At 39.9% G+C, this 21,262-nt stretch overlaps 1 protein-coding gene across 9 annotated transcripts in view; it reads left to right on the forward strand.

Moving 5' to 3' along the window:
* CPEB3 (cytoplasmic polyadenylation element binding protein 3) overlaps window positions 1–21,262 on the forward strand; it is a 169,488-nt gene that overhangs the window by 25,139 nt on the left and 123,087 nt on the right. For 4 of the 9 annotated variants that reach the window (XM_033130834.1, XM_033130835.1, XM_033130841.1 and 1 more), the window contains exons 1-3: window positions 1,773–2,057; window positions 4,481–4,706; window positions 4,800–5,809. In XM_033130834.1, the coding sequence (XP_032986725.1) occupies window positions 4,667–4,706; window positions 4,800–5,809 (1,050 nt within the window). In that variant the 5' untranslated portion in view covers window positions 1,773–2,057; window positions 4,481–4,666. Of the gene's footprint in view, window positions 1–1,770; window positions 2,058–4,480; window positions 4,707–4,799; window positions 5,810–21,262 lie in introns of those variants that run through there. The other 5 variants (XM_033130843.1, XM_033130840.1, XM_033130836.1 and 2 more) reach the window with 4 other exon arrangements.

Raw genomic sequence — 21,262 nt, forward strand, 5'->3', positions numbered from 1 at the left:
GATTTGAAGACAAAATTTCAGAAAGTGCTTCCTTTCTGGTTAAATAAAAAACAGGATTTTATTAGCGAAGGTCTTTGTCCTTCTGGTGGGTCCTCCTGTATTGTATTGTTTGCTTGGTATTTATTTACACCCTGGCATTTGTGTTGGAGTCATTTTCTTTTTACATTTGAGTGCTAATTTTAGGAAAGGAAGAGCAGAAATTCATTCATTGTCAAATACAGTAAAATTACATTAAGTATGGGCAGTGCTAATTTTTTATTGTCATTTATCAAGGGTCAGGGGCCAAAGTTTATTTTTCTCCATTGTGCCAGTTATTAGTAAACCAGCACCTGGGGTCCAGTGGACTAGTAAATGCCCAAGTAAACTACTTTCAAGCATACCTGAATAACTTCAGAATGTCTACTTTACTGATAAAATCTTGACATTCACTTCAAATGATTTTTTAAAAAATCTAGTCTTTGTAAGGATTTTATGAGGTTTTTTTTTTGTCTTCTAATACTTGAAAATGTAGAAGTTTGGTTGGTTAGGAAGTCTTCTGGAGTCAGATTAACCTTGAGTGGATCCTTACAGGCTCTGGAATGCAAATGGTTAAGATTGGCACCTTAGCAGAAGTGAAGCTTTTTAAAGAGGGTTGGTAGAGAAAGAGAAAAATTAGGGAATATAAGCTAAGTTCATAGTAGGAATAAGAAAACCACTTAGTTCTTTTAAAAAGAGCTTTTGGCAGATTGATGAAAGTGATTTTTTCTTCTTAAGTTGTTAGTGTTTTTCCTTAGAAATAACTAGAAACAAAGAATACTGACTGCTGAAAATTGGTAGTCTCTGGTATTACTCGAGTTCTAACTGGTGAATAAGGACAATTTTAAATGATGCTTAGCATTTTTAGTTCCAAGTTTAATCAGCATAGTCATCAACTGACATTTACTCTGAACCCCTTGGGTGAATGGCATTGAGCCAAATCCCATAAGAAATAATATCTCCTGCCTACGTAAGCAAACTGGTAGTTGAACTATTGCTCTTAGAAGCTATAGATAATGGTTGATGTTAATATGTTGTGAGATTCCAGCCTCGGAGTCATGATGTTAAAATAGGAAAAATGTACACCAAAACATTTTTTAGAAAATAGAAACTATCTACTTTCTGTCTTGAATAAAGAAATCACTGTCCTATGCAGTGAAACACTAAACATGTTTTTTTACTATTTCAAAATATTATTTAATATTTCAAAAATATTACTTTTGCTTAAAAGCGTTGAATTTTATTTGAATGATCATTGTATGAATAATGCAATGTAAATTTTCATTTTGACAAGTAAAATGAGGTGAGTTGATTTAGAGCGTATCAGGTAACATATTAAAATAAGTGATTTGTGCCTTCATTGAAAACTCAAATGCAAAGAAATCTTGGTGGATGTCAAAAATTTGTGGCTAACACCTATTTTTACTTGACCTTTAAGGTTAATATCACGTTTAATATTAAGGTATTTTTCATTCTATAATATTAAAAATGTTTCTGCTATGCATGGTCAGATTTTAAGTATTTATCTTTCCCTGGTTGTCTCCCCTCCCTTTCTTATCCCTCTCCACCCCAATCTCTTTTGCTCTGGTATGGTTCCAATCGCTCGCTACCCAGTCATTACCATTCTAATACCATTTAAGGTAGCTCTGCTGGGTTTCTTTATTTTGAGCCCTACAATCTAGTTTCTGTTTTAACCTGGCTCCCTAAATCAAGTTGACAAACAATTTTATTTTTCCCCTTTGTCATTTCAACAACTCGTGATTTAGATTGGTTAGGAAGATATAATGTAATCCGGGTACAACCTCTTCCCCTTGGAATCACAATTTGCAAGGCTTCCTCCTTTCCTGGCTGAACGTGCTTAAGACAGGCGGAGTACCTTGTGGAGGACTTCAGCCCCCACAGTTCCCTGTGTGCGCATGCCCTCTCTTCTTACAGTTGTCAAAGTGCTTTTGCCAGAGCGGTCACATAATCAACCTGAAAGAAGAAAATAAATACTGTACACTTTTTAATTTTATCGATCCTTAAAAACTGGACACTCAAAGGTAACTGCTACTAAGAATTTGTTACTTGAGATTGGGTGATTGCATGTAAAGGAAGATCTATTGTGTGTGTGATGGGGGAGGGGAAGAAGGTATCTATTTCTCGGACTTTGCTGTAAATAAGAAAAAAGAAAAAACAAAAAGAAAAACAAAAAAAACTCGGACTCAAACAAACTATACAAGCAGTCACTGAAAGACACTGCATATTAACTTTGTAAATGTTATCTTAATCTATTGCTTACCTTTTGTTTAAAGGGTCTTATTTATTAAAGATGGGTCTTGACCTTGACAGAGTGAATTTATGCAGAAAGTGAAATTTATATCTTTAAGGAGTGTTGAGAACAAAAATGTGTGTTCATGGTATGATAAAATTTAAAAAATTCAATAAATACATTAATATTAATTACAGCTTTTATAAAATATTCTGAGTCCAGCTTACTTTTTGGCTTTTTTTTGGCTATAGTACAGCATTAATTTTTCCACCAAGAGCATGCAGTTTAAACTGAAGGCATTAACTAAAAGCATTGATACAATCATCGGAAAAGCTGAGTGATATTGAAATTGCAATCAAATGCATATTTCAGCCATGATGATATGGCTATTGTAAAGACAATTCTAGCCCACTGGAAGCATCTCAAACCCCAGATTATAATCGTTTACTATAGCACTGCTTAAACCAAGTATGAAAATGTCTCTTTCTATGACCGTTTTCTTTGGCAGCAATAGAACTTTGTGTTGTGAATCCAAGCTTTGCTTGCCTCTTTGTGTCATATTTTCAACACTGATCAAAGCCATTGTTTTAGACAGGGTAACTGAGGGACATAAAATCAGTCTTAACTAGGTTTTATTGGTAGTAGCTGGCAGTTTGTGATGGGTTGGGTTTTTTTGGTGGGGGAAAGAGGGGAGAGAGGGTTAGAAAAGAGGGTAAGGTAGCTGTGAAGCATTTCCTTGAGCCCACTATTTTGTCTATGTATGAAACTTTAAAATGAAAGATCAACCATTTTAAAGATAGTCTTTAATAAAATAGAACTACTTTTAATCCCATTTCTCGGTCTGACATATTTTGCTTAATAGTTAAGAGTGGAAGCATCTCCATTTTCCAATACAGCTATTTTACAACAGTTTATTATCATGAGGATGTCCAAGGTATAGCTTCTGTGTGTATTTGAATGCCCTTTCACAAGTGTCCTGAGAAAGATGCTTCTCCAAGTATCTGAGTTAAGTAACTGCATTAAATATTTTAATAACTTTGTTGCAATTACACTGAATCATCATTTAAAAATAATTATATGTTTGGTCATATTCTCCTTTAACATTTCAAAATATTTGTTTTCAGGGTCTTAGCACTGTAATACTAATATATTTAAAACAATTAACATGTTCTAAGGGACAAGCTAACTCAGTGAACTATGTATATGGAAATCTCCTGGTTTTGAGTGATTACTGTTTTCACCCTGGAAATGAGAAAACAGGCAGTATGGCAGAGGCGAATACAGTCCTATGCGAAATGGAAAATACCATACACTCCTTATATGGCTAAATGAAACAGTAATGGCAATGCACTATAATTACAATGTATGACAATTTGGGACTTTGTACTATGCTATTTTTAACACTTTTGGTAGCATATGGTAATTCAGGGTTTTCAAACCATAATCTTTCACTGCTAATACTAGTGATAAGAGATTGGATTCTAAATTTGCTTAAGTCTTGTGACCAAAGCAGCAGTAGGAGGACTCAAACATGAAAATCTGGCAACCCCCAAATTATCTTGACTTTCTACTTAAATCTCAGGGGGATTTTTTTTAAAAGCCCTATTCCATCTCACACTCAGTGTCTGTCAGCCTGCCTCCCTCCACCCTCTTTCACCTCAAATCCAACCAGAACATTTCTATACTCTGCAGAGAAATTCTCAGGCTCCTGTTAAGAGCTGAACCACTGAGATGCCAAAAATCTCGTGTGGCAGAATTGGAGACAAGAAAATTGGGGAATAAGCAGAAAAACCCTAATCCTTAGAGTAACAAGCAAACACTTCCAAACGGTTCAGTAGATTTTTACCTCTTTAAAAGCGGTGGGTTTTTCTCCCCTGTCTCCTAACAAAATGGAGTAGCTGCAGCTACTGGGAGGCCAGAGAATGATTGTGCAGCTGAGTCCTCCTGCTAACGAATGCCAAGGATTTCCTCCCTCGTGGTTTGCTGCTGCTAAATGAAACAATTATCAACGCTAGAAGGCAGTTTGCTAATCAAGAGGGATAAGACTGCTGTTTCTTTAAAGTGCCCAAATAGGGAAGGGGGGAAGAAAGGGTCGTGTGCGGTGTCTTTTTAACCTTGCTGAAGGACGCAGCAGTATTTATTGACGTATGCAAATAACCAGGGGAGGGTGGTGCTTGGGAAAAAACAGGAACCAGAATCAGTTTCTCATTGCAGGGTGAACGCTCTGAGTTCCGGTGAAGGGAAAAGAGACGTGGCGAAATTGCTGTCTTTCTGTCTTAAAGCACATCTCTCACTAATACAGAAAAGGAACCAAGACATCAGAAAGGGTGAAGACGCTCTCACAGTATTTTTAGAGACCTTGCGCGAGCCCTCCCACCCCATTCCGACCTGCTCTTCTAAATGGGAGATTATGGATTTGCATTGCAATTGGCTAGTAGAGGTGGCACTGGATTTTCGCAAGTAAAACACCCGCCCGCTTCAGCGAGGGGCGATCACACTGACAATAACGCGTCTCTCTTTTTTCCCGTTTCAGCTGCGCAAACCATGCAGGATGATTTACTGATGGACAAAAGCAAAACCCAGCCCCAGCCCCAGCAGCAGCGGCAGCAGCAGCAGCAGCAGCAGCCCCAGCCCGAACCCAGCGCAGCCGAAGCCCCGTCCACGCCCCTCTCCTCAGAGACCCCCAAGCCGGAGGACAGCAGCGCAGTGCCGGCGCTCAGCTCCGCAGCGGCCCAGCCGGCCCCCAACGGCTCCGACAAGATGCAGATGGAGTCGCCGCTCCTGCCGGGCTTGAGTTTCCACCAGCCCCCGCAGCAGCCGCCGCCGCCGCAGCAGGAGCCCGCTGCGCCGGGTGCGTCGCTGTCGCCGTCCTTCGGCAGCACCTGGTCCACAGGCACCACGAACGCGGTGGAGGACAGCTTCTTCCAGGGGATCACCCCAGTCAACGGGACCATGCTCTTCCAGAACTTCCCGCACCACGTCAACCCCGTCTTCGGGGGCACCTTCTCCCCGCAGATCGGCCTGGCGCAGACCCAGCACCACCAGCAGCCGCCGCCGCCCGCGCCGCAGCCCGCGCAGCCCCCCCAGGCGCAGCCCCCGCAGCAGCGCCGGTCACCCGCCAGCCCCAGCCAGGCGCCCTACGCGCAGAGGAGCGCCGCCGCGGCGTACGGCCACCAGCCCATCATGACCAGCAAGCCGTCCTCGTCCTCGGCCGCCGCCGCCGCCGCGGCCGCCGCCGCCGCCTCCTCCGCCTCGTCCAGCTGGAACACGCACCAGAGCGTGAACGCCGCCTGGAGCGCGCCGTCCAACCCGTGGGGCGGCCTGCAGGCTGGCCGGGACCCTCGCCGGGCGGTCGGCGTGGGCGTGGGCGTGGGCGTCGGGGTGCCTTCCCCGCTCAACCCCATTTCGCCGCTCAAAAAGCCCTTCTCCAGCAATGTGATCGCGCCGCCCAAGTTCCCTCGCGCGGCCCCGCTCACCTCCAAGTCCTGGATGGAGGATAACGCTTTCCGGACCGATAATGGTAACAATCTGTTGCCATTTCAGGTAATGCTCCAGTGCACCTGCACATACCTTCCTCCTACCCCGCTTCGTTTGCCCCTTCTTCCCGGCCTCGTAATCGTCCGTGGATGTTTGTGTTCGTTAAACAAGGCGGCGATGCCGGCACCCGGTTGGGGGAACACTGTGGCTGCTCCCGGGTTCCTGTTTATTCACCCTGACGAGATAGAAAAGGCCCTTTTCCTTTTCGTTTATTTTTTTTCCCCTTCACCCTGCTTGGGCCTCTTGTTTGGACCTTTTTTGACAAGTAAAGCAGCAAGTGTGTGGCAAGGTGCGGGCGTAGTCCCCGGAGGAGTGGGCTGAGGTTCCCGTCGCGTTAAGCAGCTGCACGTTTCAGGTTATGACAGTCCGGGCTCAGGGTGCCGCCTGCAAGCTGTCCACTCCTAAAGCACCCCGGCCCTGCTCTTCTTGTGGAGGTGCACAGCCCAGTAGCAAGTGGTGCTATTTCAGACAGTTGCACGCGCTCAATTAAACTAATGTGAACACATGTGTTTATGTCTCGCTAAGGTGCCGGCATCATCATTAATAGCAATCAGCGCCTTGCCCCTGCCGGGAAAATGATGAGTGTAAGATTCCAGCCACCACTAGAACTCTACCGGGGACCCAGACGGAAGAGTGGGAATTCTAGGGGTAACCCTTCCTACGTTCCCTAGAAGAAGGATTTAGAAATTGTTTTTTTCCAGAGGAAAGAGACAATAGGACGCGACCTTCAGAGCCATATTGCAATGGAGTCTATTTGCTAGTTAGCACTGAAATATTTAAAGCTGCAGTGTCCTTCAGTTGGGTTATTTAAGAAGACAATGCAGATCAATTACACCATTTGAAACTGGCCAAAGTGAAAGTCTTGCAACTTTAATGAAAAATGAGCCTTGTGTCTTGGTGTTAAATGCCAATGAAAACCCCAGGAAGTACCCCAGACAAAAAGGTTGAATGGAGTGTCCTTATTCTGTTCTTGCTTTCCGATGCAGCCCACAGCCTCGTTGGCTGGCAGTGTCCTGCACATCTTGAGTTGGTAAGGGGTGGTAAGGGTGAGTGTTCGCTGGGGGCTTTTGGTCTCAGGCATTTGTCCTTCACTTATAAATTGATTTGGCCATAAGCTTCTAGGCTCAGTTAAAAAAAGAAAAGGAGAAAGAAAAGGAGAGAGGAGGGCTTTGGATAAGACCCAGTTTGCGTGGTCAAGGAAATGAAACAGAAATCCTTGGAGCATTGCTTAAAAATGGCAGAACTGACATTTGACACAGGTAGTTTAAAGCATCCGGTGCAATTGGAGACTTCATTTTATTACTCTTTACATTTCAAATGTGATGTTTGGGTGGCTCCCATCCCTGAAGGAGGACAGAGGGTTACTGAGAGGCACATGATTCTCTGGGCTCCAGCAAGGATTTTTAACCTTGACAGTTCAAGGGGTTCCACAAAACCCATAAATTGTGTGTTTGAGAGTTTCTAATGAGAGAGGGTCTTACCAAGTTTTCACAAGATCCTTTAGGAATGGAAGATTTTGATATTAAGTTTTACTTCTTCCCATACTAAAGTTTATTTTAGTAAAATGAAGAGAACACTGCAAGAGGAGGTTAGTTTGGTAGATAGAGAAAAGGAGGTATCTGCTTTCTGGAATTTCCCTGTGCGCTTATTTTTTGAGGGTGGGTAAGGTAGGGAGGCTTTTCTAACAGCCACCCACTTTTTCATAGTATTTTTCTAATAGGCCTTCTTCTTATTTTGATGCTCCCAATCCAAGTCCAATCCTAGAGGATAACCTAAAATCTTATAGGGAGGTTTAGGTGTTGAGAGCTGATGATACACATATACATCAATTATTTTTTCTAGGGGTTAATCTGAATACAACTAGCCTTTGATTAATTATCTCCGAAAATGGGGACTGAGGAGAGATTACATCCATAAAAATTTCCCTAACTGATATTGACAGCTAGTGTGGGGATTGTCAGTTGATTCTCAGCAAACTATTTACCAGCAATGCTAATGAAAGCCAGACGGATTGGATTGACTTTGGTCTTTTGTCTTTTTATCCCTAATGGTGCTATTGAGTGGGCAAAGATGGCCAAAAGATTTGTAGAAGAGATTTGATTAAAACTTGAGCTTTATATATTTGACCACAGAAAGAATTACATGAACTTTATGTCTCATTTCTTTTCCTTACTTAAAATGGATTTTCAGGATTTTGAAGCAATATTAGAACCAGAGTAGAAGGAACAGGGTTATGTTTTGGCTTGGAATATTACCAGACTTGGTTTGTGTTTAAAAAATACAAACATGTTTAAAAAAAACCCAACACCTTGAGTCTTCTGTGCACAATTTTACATGTTTGTGCGTTTATTGAAATCATTTTTTTCTACAAAAGGGAAAAATATCTTAAGTAGTCCTAATGACTTTTTAAAAATTTGTTTATTTTGACAAATAGGATTTTTTTCTTTAAAGAGTTTATTTAATAGAATATCAACTTTCTTTTTTCCTTTCACAGACTCTTTGAGCTCAAAGTGGTTTTCAACAGTGATCTACTCTAATGTATCTTAATATGAAAAAAAGATCTATCTCCCCTACCCTGTGCTGCTTCACTCTCTTGCCAAACAACACAATAGATTTTTTGGAGCTTTACTTCTGTGGTTTATATTGTAAAAACAATAACTGTGTTGAATGTGGTTTTTCAAATTATACATGCTTCCTTACCCGCTTCCCTGAATTTCTAACAAAGATGGTTGGCTTCCCTGGGTTGTGGTGGCTGCTTCCTTAGGGCTTGCTTGTATCTAAAAGCCACTTCGTTTCTATAAATAAGGAAACTGAGGTCCTGGGAGGTAGAGTGACATAAGTCAGGTCCGAGAGCTTTGGCTAATTTTGTTGCTGTGTGTCCTTAACTTTCCTGTAGCATTAGTGCTGTCAGGTAGAATTCATTTTAAGTAAGGTTCTCTTTGGACTCCATTCAAAGAGACTTCGTTATAGAACTGTTTGGAGGCTCTTCTCTATCTGGCCGGTGCCTCTGAGTGTTATTCCTGCCACCAACAGAGCTCAAGAACATTGAGGCAGGGGAATTATACATGCACATTGTTCTATATTATGTGCGACAGAGAAGCCTTGGCATGTCAAAGGACCAGAGTAGAGATGTTTCTGTATATAGTGAATTGGGTTTAAATAGCATCGTTGTCCAGAGAAATGTAGAAGGGACTTGTGAGAGCACCTGTTCCACTATGCTGCTCATTTTCCAGAGGAGGCAATTGAAGTCTCAATATGTGACATAACTTGCCCAAGTTCAGGTGGGTCAGAAGCAGGCTTTGGAGCCAGATTGCCGAGGTTCAAATCTCAACTCTGCCAGTTACTGGCTTCGTAATCTTGAGCAAATTATATACATATATGTTGACCCTTAATTTCTTAATTTGTAAAATGGAAATCATAATCATTCCTTGCTTCATATGAATCCAAATGAGAAACTGCAGATGAAGTGCTTAGCACAGTGCTTGGTCTGTAGAAAACGACCACATAAATGTTGGGTTATAATTACTACTGTAACGGTGACCAGAGGCGCTGCATGACCTTATCACACTGTGGATTACTGATTTTTTCATACTGTGCAATCGGAATAACTCCAGACTTCTCCTGCGTAATATCATTTAGTCTTTTTTTCTGTCTGAAGGTACCCGCTGGTTACCATACAATATGGTAACCCACTATTTACCTCTGGGCCAGGCTCTGTGCTAAGCCCTTCACTGTAGTTTCTCGCTGGAACTCCTTTGAGGTAGAGGACTATTATTATCCTCATTATACTGACAAAGAAATTGAGGGTTAGTGCATTTACATTATTTGCTCAAGCTCACAGCCAATAACTGCAGAGTTCGGATTTGAACTTGGGCAATCTACCTCCAGAGCCAGGAGAGACGTATAGTAATACCTTGGCCAAGATACCGCCAGGACGTCAGTTAACAGTGCAGTGCAGAAGTAGGAGACTGGGCTGAATATGTACTTGACTTTATGATAATACCCTGGAAATTGTGTTTTTAAAAGAATTTGTATCGATAGAAATGGAGGAAGAAAAATATAGTGCCCATCCATATACCACTACTTGGATTCAACAATAGTCAATATTTTCCTCTACTTGCTTACTTAATTTATGTATTTTTGAATATTGTATTCTTGGAAAAAATTCAAATTATGTCCTGCTTTCTTTCTGCCTCTTTGTCTTTCTTTATACCTCCCCTCTTCCCACACCCCAAATTGAAAGTGACTATAGATTTTATATATATATTTTTAGATTTTATATTTTCTAGCATAAGTCCAGTTAAATATAATTTAGTGTTAATTTTGTTGGTGGATTATAACAGAGGAAGAAATTCCTTATATGAATTCATGGGAATATAAATTATTTTAAAAATAAATATGTCTATTTGTATAAATTTTGAGGAAACATTAATATTTTTCAACTAGTCCATGCTCCATTTTTTAAAATATATATATATATGTATGTACATATATATATTTAGGAAGTAATATGAATTGTCTAGCTTATGCTTGCTTTTGAATAAGGATAATATGACTTAGATTTAAAATTGGAGACTCTCTTGTCGTTGCTGTCATGCAAAACCACTTAATGTCCACCCAACCCCACAAACTACTTCAGAACATACTATGGCATGATTAATGTCAGTGCCAGCAAAGCCACATATCTATATTTTATTTGAAAGAGGAGTTGGTTAGGAAATATCGGAATGTTTTTTATGCTACTGGAAACATTAACCTAATAATATAAACTGTATATGTCAAAATTGCCTGTTGAAAAGTAGTTAGCTTCAAACTCTTTATGACCTTGAGTTTGCACAAAGATGCTCTCTCAGAAATGTAATGTTTTTAGATATCCTCCAAGACAATTTTCTACTTAAATAGCTGTCTCCATTGTTGGCCTATTTTTCTGTCTTTCAAGGGCTGCATAAGGCATAATGCTTGTCCATTTGGAACTTGTCGTTGCTCACGTGGTTTTTGTAAGTGTTTTGATCTACTAATGTCAGAAGATGATTGCTTTGTTTCTTGCATGTGAAAAGTTTGATTGCGCTGTGTGAGGTGTAGGGAATACAAAGTAGTGGACAGCCCATGAAGCTTGGTGTGAGGAAGACACTGGTTGAAGCCTCAGCTCTGTCAGTGGTGATTGGGGTCAAGTCATGTATCCAATGATTCTTTCTCCCAGACTGTAAAAATGGAGAGAGCCTATCATCTGGGTTTGCTTTATGAGAGAATGTATACAAAGTGTTCAGAAAAATTAGATGTTGTTATGTCTTTTAGATGCCTGCTTAACTACCGGTAATTACTGTTGTCCCTCATTATCCGTGGAGGATTGGTTCCAACACCTCCTGTGGATATCAAAACGCACAGATGCTTAAGTCCCTTATATAAAATGGTTTAGAACAAAGTCTATAGTTGGCCCTCCACATCTGTGGATTCCCACTCGTGGGTAGAAAATAGTTTTCAATCTTTGGTTGGTTGAATCCACAGATGCAGAATCTGTATAGTCAGTTAATAGAGGAAATATTGTTGATAATCTTCTGTAGTCTGAGTTAAACACTAGTTTATGGCATCTGGAAGTTGAGAGGGCCTAGAAAGTGTGTCTGGTAGGGATGGAAGAGTGATGATTTGTGTGTTAGGTGACTGCCTGCCCTAGAAAAGCAGTCAGGGTTCTGAGGGTTCGGGAGTAGAGGCTTGTGTCATAGGAGGGTGTGCATTTGTAACCGCCTGCTTCTGCTTATGGCTGACTCACCAACGCAAGTGTAAGAATTCTGCTTACTCTGTGAACATTTTAATTGGTGATGGGAGAATTGCTTAAATTCTTAATTTCCTAACTGCTACAAGTGTTGATTTGGGTAGTTATGAAGCCACAAAGGCTCTAATTTGAATCTCCTCATTCTCACTTCTCTGAAGACCATGCCTGGCTCTCTGTAGCGGTCAATGAGGTCGTCAGAGATTGAAGTCCGCATAGAGCCCCAAACTGGGTCTTGAGAGTTGAGGAATAAACCACAGCATCAAAGGGGCTTTCCCAGGGAGATCGCTGAGTTTGCAGTACCAGCCAGCCTTGCAAGGAATTTTCCACAGCTGGTCTTTATATCTTGTGGATGGGTTGTTCTGTAGGTTTCTGTTATGCTTCAGTTCTGTTACATTTAGTTTTTATATCCTTTACTGTTCTTTACAGGTGCTGGGCATGTAAACTTCTTAATGTGAAACCAGTCTAATATTTGCATTTTGACTTGACTTGAAATAGAAAAGTACTAACGAATTAAAACAAAACATTAAATTAGCGTCTTGGAATCAAGCCTACTTTTCTCTCTCCAGAAGCACTATTATATAATTCTCAGAAATAATAAATACATGATATGAATCCTTGTTGGCAGACTTTAAAGGAGAGAAACAGGAATGGGCACCAAACTTCCTTTATATCATTTGGAGTGATCATAGAATTAATGTACATGAAGGGAAAGAAACATTGTGTACTGATTCTGTATGCGTAAGACTGTTGTACAGCCAAATACCTTCATTTCTCAAGCATTCAAACTTATTTCAAAGTGAAGATCAAGTACAAGAGGGAAAAAAGTAATTCCCTATCTTTAGTTAAGGCAACTAATTAAATGGTCAGTGCTACCCAATGAACCAGTGTCTCGAAGTTCATGGGCACCTGACAGTAGATACTCATTGAATGAATGAACAAGTATTTAAACACAAGTTGCTATTCCTTTGTTCTTTCTGCAATACAGTAGTATATTTAACATTTTTGAGACAGATTCTTCATTATAGCATTTCTCCACGAGATGTACAAGAATACGGAAACATGTGAATGTACATAATGTCGTAAAGGATATCTTCAATTTGTAAAAATAGATCATATTATTTGCGTTCCCAGACTTTATAGACATCCCATGGTTCCTGGGCTGTGACTCTGTAGTTTTGGTATGCCAAGAAGTAAGCAGGGTTCTTGCTTTGACATAAAATATTTCAGCAGCCAATAGATAGAAACACGAGCTTACATCCTACGACTTAAATTTTTCTTTACCACTTCACTGTTAATCAGCTCATTCTTGTCGATTCAGTTTCCTCTGTCAGGGTGATCTGTTTTGTTCTTGACTTCCCAAATCAAGTCATTAATGTTAGAACTGATCAGAATGCAGGTCAGAATAATTCTGACTGTACCGTGTTTCCCCGAAAATAAGACCGGGTCTTACTGTCATGCAGGGTATCATGCGGGGTCTCAGTTCCCACTCCCCACATAAGAACACAGGACATGGTGAGGCCAAAAAGGAACACCCACAGAGCCATAGACAGGGGAGTCACACCACTATGTTCTCGCTGGCGGCTGGGTTGGAGACACAGGAAGCAGGAGCCACACTATCCACAACCTGCCGTCCACTTCTCTCTGCCAACCAACCCCACTTGCTAGCTGCAATCCGCCGTGCTAACTGCAATCCACGCTTGCTAGCTCAGCCACCATCTTCTTGCCAGCCCCCATTTTCTGCTAGCGTAGCCATGGCAGTTATATTAGTGGCCAGTGGCTCACTGGTTACAGCTGATGGCCAACTAGCCACAGCTGACTACCATCTACTACCCGAGCCAACACTTTTCCACGTGAGACCGAGAGCCTGGAAACTGCTCTCTGGGACTCTGTCCCCACACTTGTATTAATTTTTGCTCCAAAAGATACATTGGGGCTTATGTTCAGGGGATGTCATCCTAAAAAAAATCATGCTAGGGCTTATTTTCCAGTTAGGTCTTATTTTCAGGGAAATACGGTAGTACTTAGAAATATTAAGGAGAGAATTCTTTGGTCTAAGAAGTTGACAAAGGATAGGTTATAGCCCATTCAGTCAGCCATTTGAGGAATGTGAGATTGGAAGATGGACGTATAAAGGGCAAAAGACTTTCTATCTTAAATATATGGTAGGGTTTGGGGACTGACTAGGGATTGGAACACTTCAGAGGAAACATTTTAGTGATCTCACAATCTAACCCCCTACTCAAAGTCCAGGAGACCTGGTTCTTAGGGTTCAGATAAGCAGCAATTAAAAAGGACAAGAAGTAAATGTACCCAGAAGCACCTCTGTTTTGCAATCTGCCGTGGAAAATTTCCTTTCCTTTTTTGGACCATATAACCTAGATATGCAGGGGGTTAAAAAGAGTGAAGACCAGTAAGGTTTATGAGATTGTGGGGAAAGGCTGAGAAACGATTTTGGATCATGAATCTGTTTTTATATGTTTGCATGTGATATTATGGTAGACGATTCAATTCTTTGTCACATTGTTGTTTAAAGCAGTTGTAATCAAAGTAGAATCCCGAATTCAGATAAACAGTTAAGGGTAGCATATGCATTGTTTTTGGTAGCCACATATCTATTGCAGAATTCCCTGATCAAAGGGATGGAATTTATAATGTTAAGTTTCTTTTGGCATCTTCACTCAGTCATAAGCCATGTAGTTCAGCTTTTGGGTGCTGTATTGTTTTTCATGTCCTTATAGCTAACAAATACAGGTACCCTGAATGCCTGGGTAAAGCACTGGCCTCAACCTTTTCACATAAATTATCTTATTAAATCCTTACACGTTTTTGTGAATTAGGGATTATTGTCCTAATTGAGAGTTAGAGAATATTACTAGTAAGCTGACAGAATAGAAATGGAAACAGGTCTTTTGACTCCTCGTCCAGTTCTTCCGTGTTACTACATCTGTTGGCCTCTTACCATGTCGCTCACCCTCTCTGCGTCCACCTTTGATGTTGTACTCTTTCCCCAGATCTTCCCCGATTCCCCTCATCCTACATTTTCTTTATAGTACTTGTCACCCTTTTCAATGAGCTGCTTTGTTGTGTTTTGTTTCTCCACTGGAAGGTAGGCTCCGAAGGACAAGGACATTTCGCTGCAGTGTACCCAGGGGTTGTGACAGTACCTGGGATATTTTAGGCGCATGGTAAATATTTGTTGAAGGTGTTAATGATTTACATTTATAAATGATTAATTAGGCATTTATTGGTCATTTGCATGTAGCTAGCAATGTGAGAAGAATCTCTTTTATAAACACTTAACCTGCCTCTACCAGAGGTCAGGCACTAGGGATTAAAGCTGAACCATATCCTGGCCTCAGACAGCTCCCTGACAAACATGAATTAAAATATAGGATAAGGTTTATAACAGTGTGCAATATGCACAACAAAGAGAGTGTATACTTGAATCAGAGGAAGGAATGATTAAAATTTGTGTGTGTATGTGGGAAGGCTCCAGGAAAGTCTTCACAGTTTAAAATATTTTCAAAGCTTTTCTGATTTTGAAAGTAATACATAGTCACTATTTAAAACTTAAGGAGACAATACCCATAATTCTATTACCCAGAGATAACTATTCTTAATGATTTGGTGCATTTTATGCCAGTGATCTCTTTCATATGTGTGTGTGTAATGTATTTTATATGGTCTAGATGATTCTGTGAAACAATGTATAGCCATATTTTTTAGCTTTTCTTATCATCCTAGGGCATGGGGGAAGGGTTGCAGCAAAGATTTGTTTTAAACAGAGCGAACATCAGGTACATAGGTAAGAAACAACGTGGTGTGTTGCACGAGCCAAGATTGAGGGTAGGGGTGAGGCGAGTGAGAGATAAGCCTGGAGAAGAAGGTAGGGGCCGGGTCACAGAGGACATTCCAGCCTCTGGGCCTTCCACTTTGTCCAGTGGGGACATTGAAGGGTTTTTAAGCTGAGAAAGGTAGCCATTACAAGGCTTTTACGTTGGTGAGTGAAGTGATCATATCTTTGTTTTCAGAAAGATTATTCTGAGATATAGATTGTCAGGAACCAAACACAGGCAGGAAACCAGTTCACATGTAGGGACCTAACGTGATTGGGAGGAAGGGTTGGAACTGAGAAATTAATTAGGCGTCTGACTAGAAGGACTGGTGATTGCTTGGATATGGGGAATAAAGGAGGAGGAGGAGTTTCGAATGTCTCCCAGGTCTCAGGTAAGGCAGCTAGGGAAAACGATCTAGAGGGGAAAATGCTTAATAGTGGTAGATTCAAATTGTCGCAGCTCATAAGCCAGGTGGATTTAAAGTAGAGGAACTTCAGAAGGGAAAGCTCTGTGTTGGGAATATTTGAGCGAGTGATTTCACATCTCTTATCCACTCATGCTTTTGTGTGACTCTTAATGCATAGGAAGGAAAACCTTATTAAGAGAGATTACTTTGTGGACTAGTTATTAGAACACTAAATCTGAAAGAAGAAATAACTACCATTCTAAGTCAAGAGCTTTTTCTGATTCCAGCCTGATTTTTCTTTTCATTGTACCCTGAGAATTAGAGTACATGTCAGCTGATTGGTCATCTTGTTTATGGGTAACAGCCTGGCATTGCAAAGAACTGTATGGAATTGCTAACCAATCAATCAGATGAGCGGATCACAGGCAGTAAGAGGAATGAAACCTGACATCCTTTATTAAGTTGAATAAACTCACTTGAGAGTTTGGTGGATGTTATTAGCCAGTCTGAAATATCATTAATAAGGTCTAAGCAAAGTTAGGATTAGACCTCATGGAATTTAGTTCTGTGCTAATACAGTGCTTAGTTTTTAATGGGTGTAAACATGCTGAAATATGTGAAGTTTATGGTCCACAGAGCCACAGGGAGATGAGCTCTGAGGGGAGAGAAGACAGGGACAGTGTCTAAGAACCAACAGAATTATATGTCGTTTATTCATTTGTATTTCTAGTGAGAAAGGTGGACTATAGCATTTATTACATTTCCAAAGGAGTCCATAACTCAAAAATGGTGAAGAATCACAGATATGGAGTAAAAGCACTGTGACATGGCACCCAATACACCTTTAGAAGGTTTTAAAAACAGGCATCTCATAAAATTTTTCTTCCTCTCCATAGCTGAGAGAAATTCTGCCTAACTTTGAGAACTTGCTAAATAAAAGGGACCCACCTCTTCTTTTATCTGGTTTTTCTCTAGAGCATTCAAATTACTTTTAATCGTACAAGTTATTTTTTTGGCATTCATTTAATGGGTTTACATCTATTACGTTAACTCACATGATTACAATAATACTAGCATTAAGAAGGTATGGGGACAAACCCACCATCTCCAGGTAAGCTTGCAGCTCATCCGGCAGGGCAGAATTTATGGGCTTATTGGCTATAGATGTTGAGAGTACAAGGGGCATTTTTTTTATTGGGAAGATGGAACTCACAGGTTAATCTGGAAAATCAGCAAAAGCTTCACCTATGGTAGAGGCTTATGTAAATAAATAGGCTAGAAAGTTTTGATTCAGAGAGGGATGTTGTTTTATTTCTAGTATAGGAGGTACAACTTAGAAATATTGATTTTCAGAAATTGCTAGTATGCATATGCCCTTCTCTCCTCAGAGGGACATTTTCACGGTCCCGTTCACTTCTTTGTTGTTAAGACCTTAGAAAGCCCTTTTCTACAATTGTAACCCAATGAAGAGAGTAGAGAGTAGAACTGGGAGGGGGCTTGTGAAGTTGGAGGTTTGTAGAGTGAAGGGGCAGGTGTCCTAGATCTCAGTGATAGTCCTGCAACTCATGGAGAGAAGTGCACCAGACCTGGAGATTTTTACATACTGTGTTTCCCCCAAAATAAGACCTAGCCGGACAATCAGCTTTAATGCATCTTTTGGAGCAAAAATTAAAATAAGACCCAGTCTTATTTTACTATAATATACGGCCCAGTCTTTAATATAATATAATATAATATAATATAATATCAGGTCTTATATTAATTTTTGCTCCAAAAGACACATTAGAGCTGATTGTCCTGCTAGGTCTTTTTTTCGGGGGAAACAGGATAGAAACAATGTTGGCTACATAAGGTAGGTTCTTTGTTTAGCTCTGTAACCAATTAACTACTTATGGGTTAGAGTGGAAACCTAACCTCATTTCTTACTTAGTTTCCATTGGTAAAGAGCCGTTTTAGCAAGAGAACATTTTGGGATACAATTTGTTTAAAATGTATAACATCAAGACTCCGTAAGAACAACTGACCAAATTTAGCCAGTTCTGAACTATTTTTCAGCATCATGGCATTTAGATTAAAATATATCTAAATTGGAATAGAAAGACCCTGTTTGTTTGTTTGTTTGTTTGTTTGGGGAGGGGGTTGTTGTTTTTTTGATATGAAAGTTTAAGTGGAAGCTTTATCAGGTACCTCATTACCATCATGTTTATTCAAAGGGCAAAAATATTCTGGAGGGATAAAAAAGAGGCTTTGTTATTTAAATCTGTGTAATGACACTACCAAAATGGTTGAATCTGGATAAAAAATTCATTGGCCTTTAACCTGCAAAAACAATCTAAATACTTTGAATTATTTTACAAGGCTGATGAAACATTATTTTGCAATGTTTATCAAATTAAACTTTGTGCTGATTTTAAGCAGAATAAAGATGGACTAATTGTGCAAATGCTTCAGGATGTTGCAAAGTAAAACTTTGTTTGGTAAATGGAAAGTTTTAAACTCTACTTTCAAAGGCATTGTAAAGTTAACATGTTAGAAGATTTGGGACTCAGTGGGGAGATTGATTTTTATCATATTTTGACCTTGAATTCTTCAACATTCCAAAGACATGAGCTTACTGAAGGTAGCAAAATTATTTAGTTAATGTTTTAGAGCTTACTGCCTAGTTCCTACTTATTTGCCAGTGTTGCTGATTCTATTTGACCTATCAACTTTGGTGTGATCTAGTATGTGAAATGTTATTCCAGAGTAGCTATTTTAAAGTTGGTGAATCATGCACAAGGCTTTCATTTTAAAATACAATGGGATATTTGATATTCTAATTTAGGCCTAGATTCTGTTAAATGTGAAACATAGATACCTAAAGGAAATTATAGCTTAATGTAAAAAAAAATGCAAGGCCTGGAGTGAAGAGAAAAGGAAGAAAAATCTCTTGAGAGTGAGTGAATATATTCCTTCACACTGAGGGATATAATGGAGCGCTGAAGCCGACGAAGCAGTTGGAGTGACACATTCTGTTAGAGGGACATAAATAATAGAGCATGTATTGAATACTGAGACGTCAAAGGACATTGAAAGACAGTGAAGAAGATTTCAACGAAGAGGACAAAGCTAGGTAAAAGGATGCTTCAGCTTTTGTTACAATAATTAAATATTCAAAAAGGCAGCCATTTTATCCTGTCCAGGAAGTTAAGCAATTGCCCATTTTATGTTCCAGTTTTATGCAAGCAAGCCAGAGGCAAGTAAGCTGACATCAGGGATTTATATGAAGAAGTTTCTTTTAGGGGATGTCGTAAGCAAGTTCAAAACCCAATCTTAATCTCCTGTGGCATAATCATAATGTTTATGATTCCTTTAAGACACTTCATGTTTGTTCTAAACCATCAAAGAGAGAGAAACCGTGTGATCAGCATAATTTGTATTGTGCATATTATTAATGATCTAGTCTGATGACTTCTCACAGTGGTTAATACTGTAAAAAGACAACATATGTAGAAAAGATATGTTCTGTAGATCCGTGTTTTATAGAGACAGCTGTAGAAAACATTCATGCTGTGCAAAATTCTAATATACTCTCTTATAAATTTTCTCTTTATTATGTTATAAATCTAGAAATTCACATGTGTTATAGGTGGCAATGCAGTTAATTGGAGTTTGATTTTAATAAGCATTTATAAGGTGCATGCTATGTTCTTGGACTTGTGTTAGGTATTGTGGATAACACAAATGTTCTGAATCCTGTCCTTAGGAACTAAAAATAACACGCAATAGAGCATTATATGAAAGCAAGTACCACATTGTGTGATTGTGTTAGTGGACATGAATGGTCAATGAGGGGCAAGAATAATTTGGCCTAGAATCATTTTTTTTTAAAAGTGATAGGATCCTTATAGCTTCATTTTGAAGGATAGGATTTGGCTAGGTAGAATGGGAATCCAAAATAAGGAAAGAAAAATGAGCGGTAAGTGGGGTTATTGAGCAGACCTTCCTGACTAGAACAAGGGACTTAGGTTTTACTGGGAGATGAGGATGGATTGGTTGTTTCTTAGGATTAAAAAACAACAGTAAATTTTTACTTATAGACACCACTTAGTTTTAAAAGCATTTAAGATGTCTTGGTACATATATACTGCAAGAGAACGTAGACTAGAAGCAGGTGAGAAAAATGAAATAAAGGTAAAGTAAGAGGATGTAAAATGGAGTCCAGAATTAGACTAAAGTATTAGTATTAGTATTAGTCTAATCAGTAGATGATGCTTATTCTGAGAGTGACAGTCTCGAACATTCGGCTTAGGAATGTGGACTCTTCTGCAGACAGTGGGAACCCTGAAGGACTAAGATGAGAGCAGAAGCACAATAAATGTTTAGAAAGACCAGACTGGTGGGTTGGAGAAGCGTGTGTGTCTGCCACAGTGCAGCCTGGTGGCAGGGAGGCAGGTGATGAGAAGGCGGGATAGTTATCGTGGGTTAGCACAAATCTAGGAAGGTATAACTCTGAGAAACCTTAAAAAGAAAATATGTTAGGAGTAACGACTGGTGGAGTAGAAGGTATGAGAGAGTGCACGGTCGTTCAGAGCTGTTATGCTTAAAACAGTATCTACTGTTAGGCTTTTTTTCCCCATGTTTTTCTTTCCCTGCATGACTTTGCCCTAGTTCACACTTGGTGACACTGTGTCCCCCACACCATTCTCCATGGAGATTAATATCCATTAAAAGGATTGAGGGAGAAGAGAAGCGGATAGTCTTTCCCCTTTCTCTCTTTGGCACTTCCACTGCATCAAATTGTTGCTGCTTCTCTCTGAATTTTGTCATTTGGCACTCCAGAGTCAAAATTGCTGTTGTCTGTTCTCATTCTCATACTACTGATAAGGATATTTCCACTTCTTCAATCCCTGTCTCCGTAATAGCTGAGGGGCTACTTAAGTAAAAATGAGCAGCAGGCATGCAGTTAAAAGTGGGGTAGTAGAACCATTGTAAGGTCAGGCCCTGGGAGGGAATGACAGCATCACTTTATGCTATGGTGTTCCCTTAACAACCTTCCATTGAATTCACAAGAGGGTCGTCTTATCTGTTCAGCAATTTATGTTGGCTCACTATGGGTAGTACACTTGTGGGCAGGCTGGAAAACAGCATCTGTGCTTGTCATTTTTAAAACACATACCCACATCTTCTCTTTTGTATACATATGCACACACACATACATACATCCTGTAGAGACTGAGTTTGAGATATTTTGAGTAGACCATGTAATTGTGAAGTAGTATTAATGATCTAAAAGTCAAAATTCGCTTTGATTTTTAGAATACTGTTTGGTCAGTAGTTATTCTTAATCAAATTCTGTTAATATGAATTTAATGTGAACCTTTATTGATGGTGGAGAAAGACTTAAAAAGAATGCTGAAAATCGAAGTAAAGCTGCCAAAGTTGCAAAATTGATTGTGGCTCATCAT

Source organism: Rhinolophus ferrumequinum, chromosome 16 (genome assembly GCF_004115265.2).
Source record: "Rhinolophus ferrumequinum isolate MPI-CBG mRhiFer1 chromosome 16, mRhiFer1_v1.p, whole genome shotgun sequence".
Classification (NCBI taxonomy): domain Eukaryota; kingdom Metazoa; phylum Chordata; class Mammalia; order Chiroptera; family Rhinolophidae; genus Rhinolophus; species Rhinolophus ferrumequinum.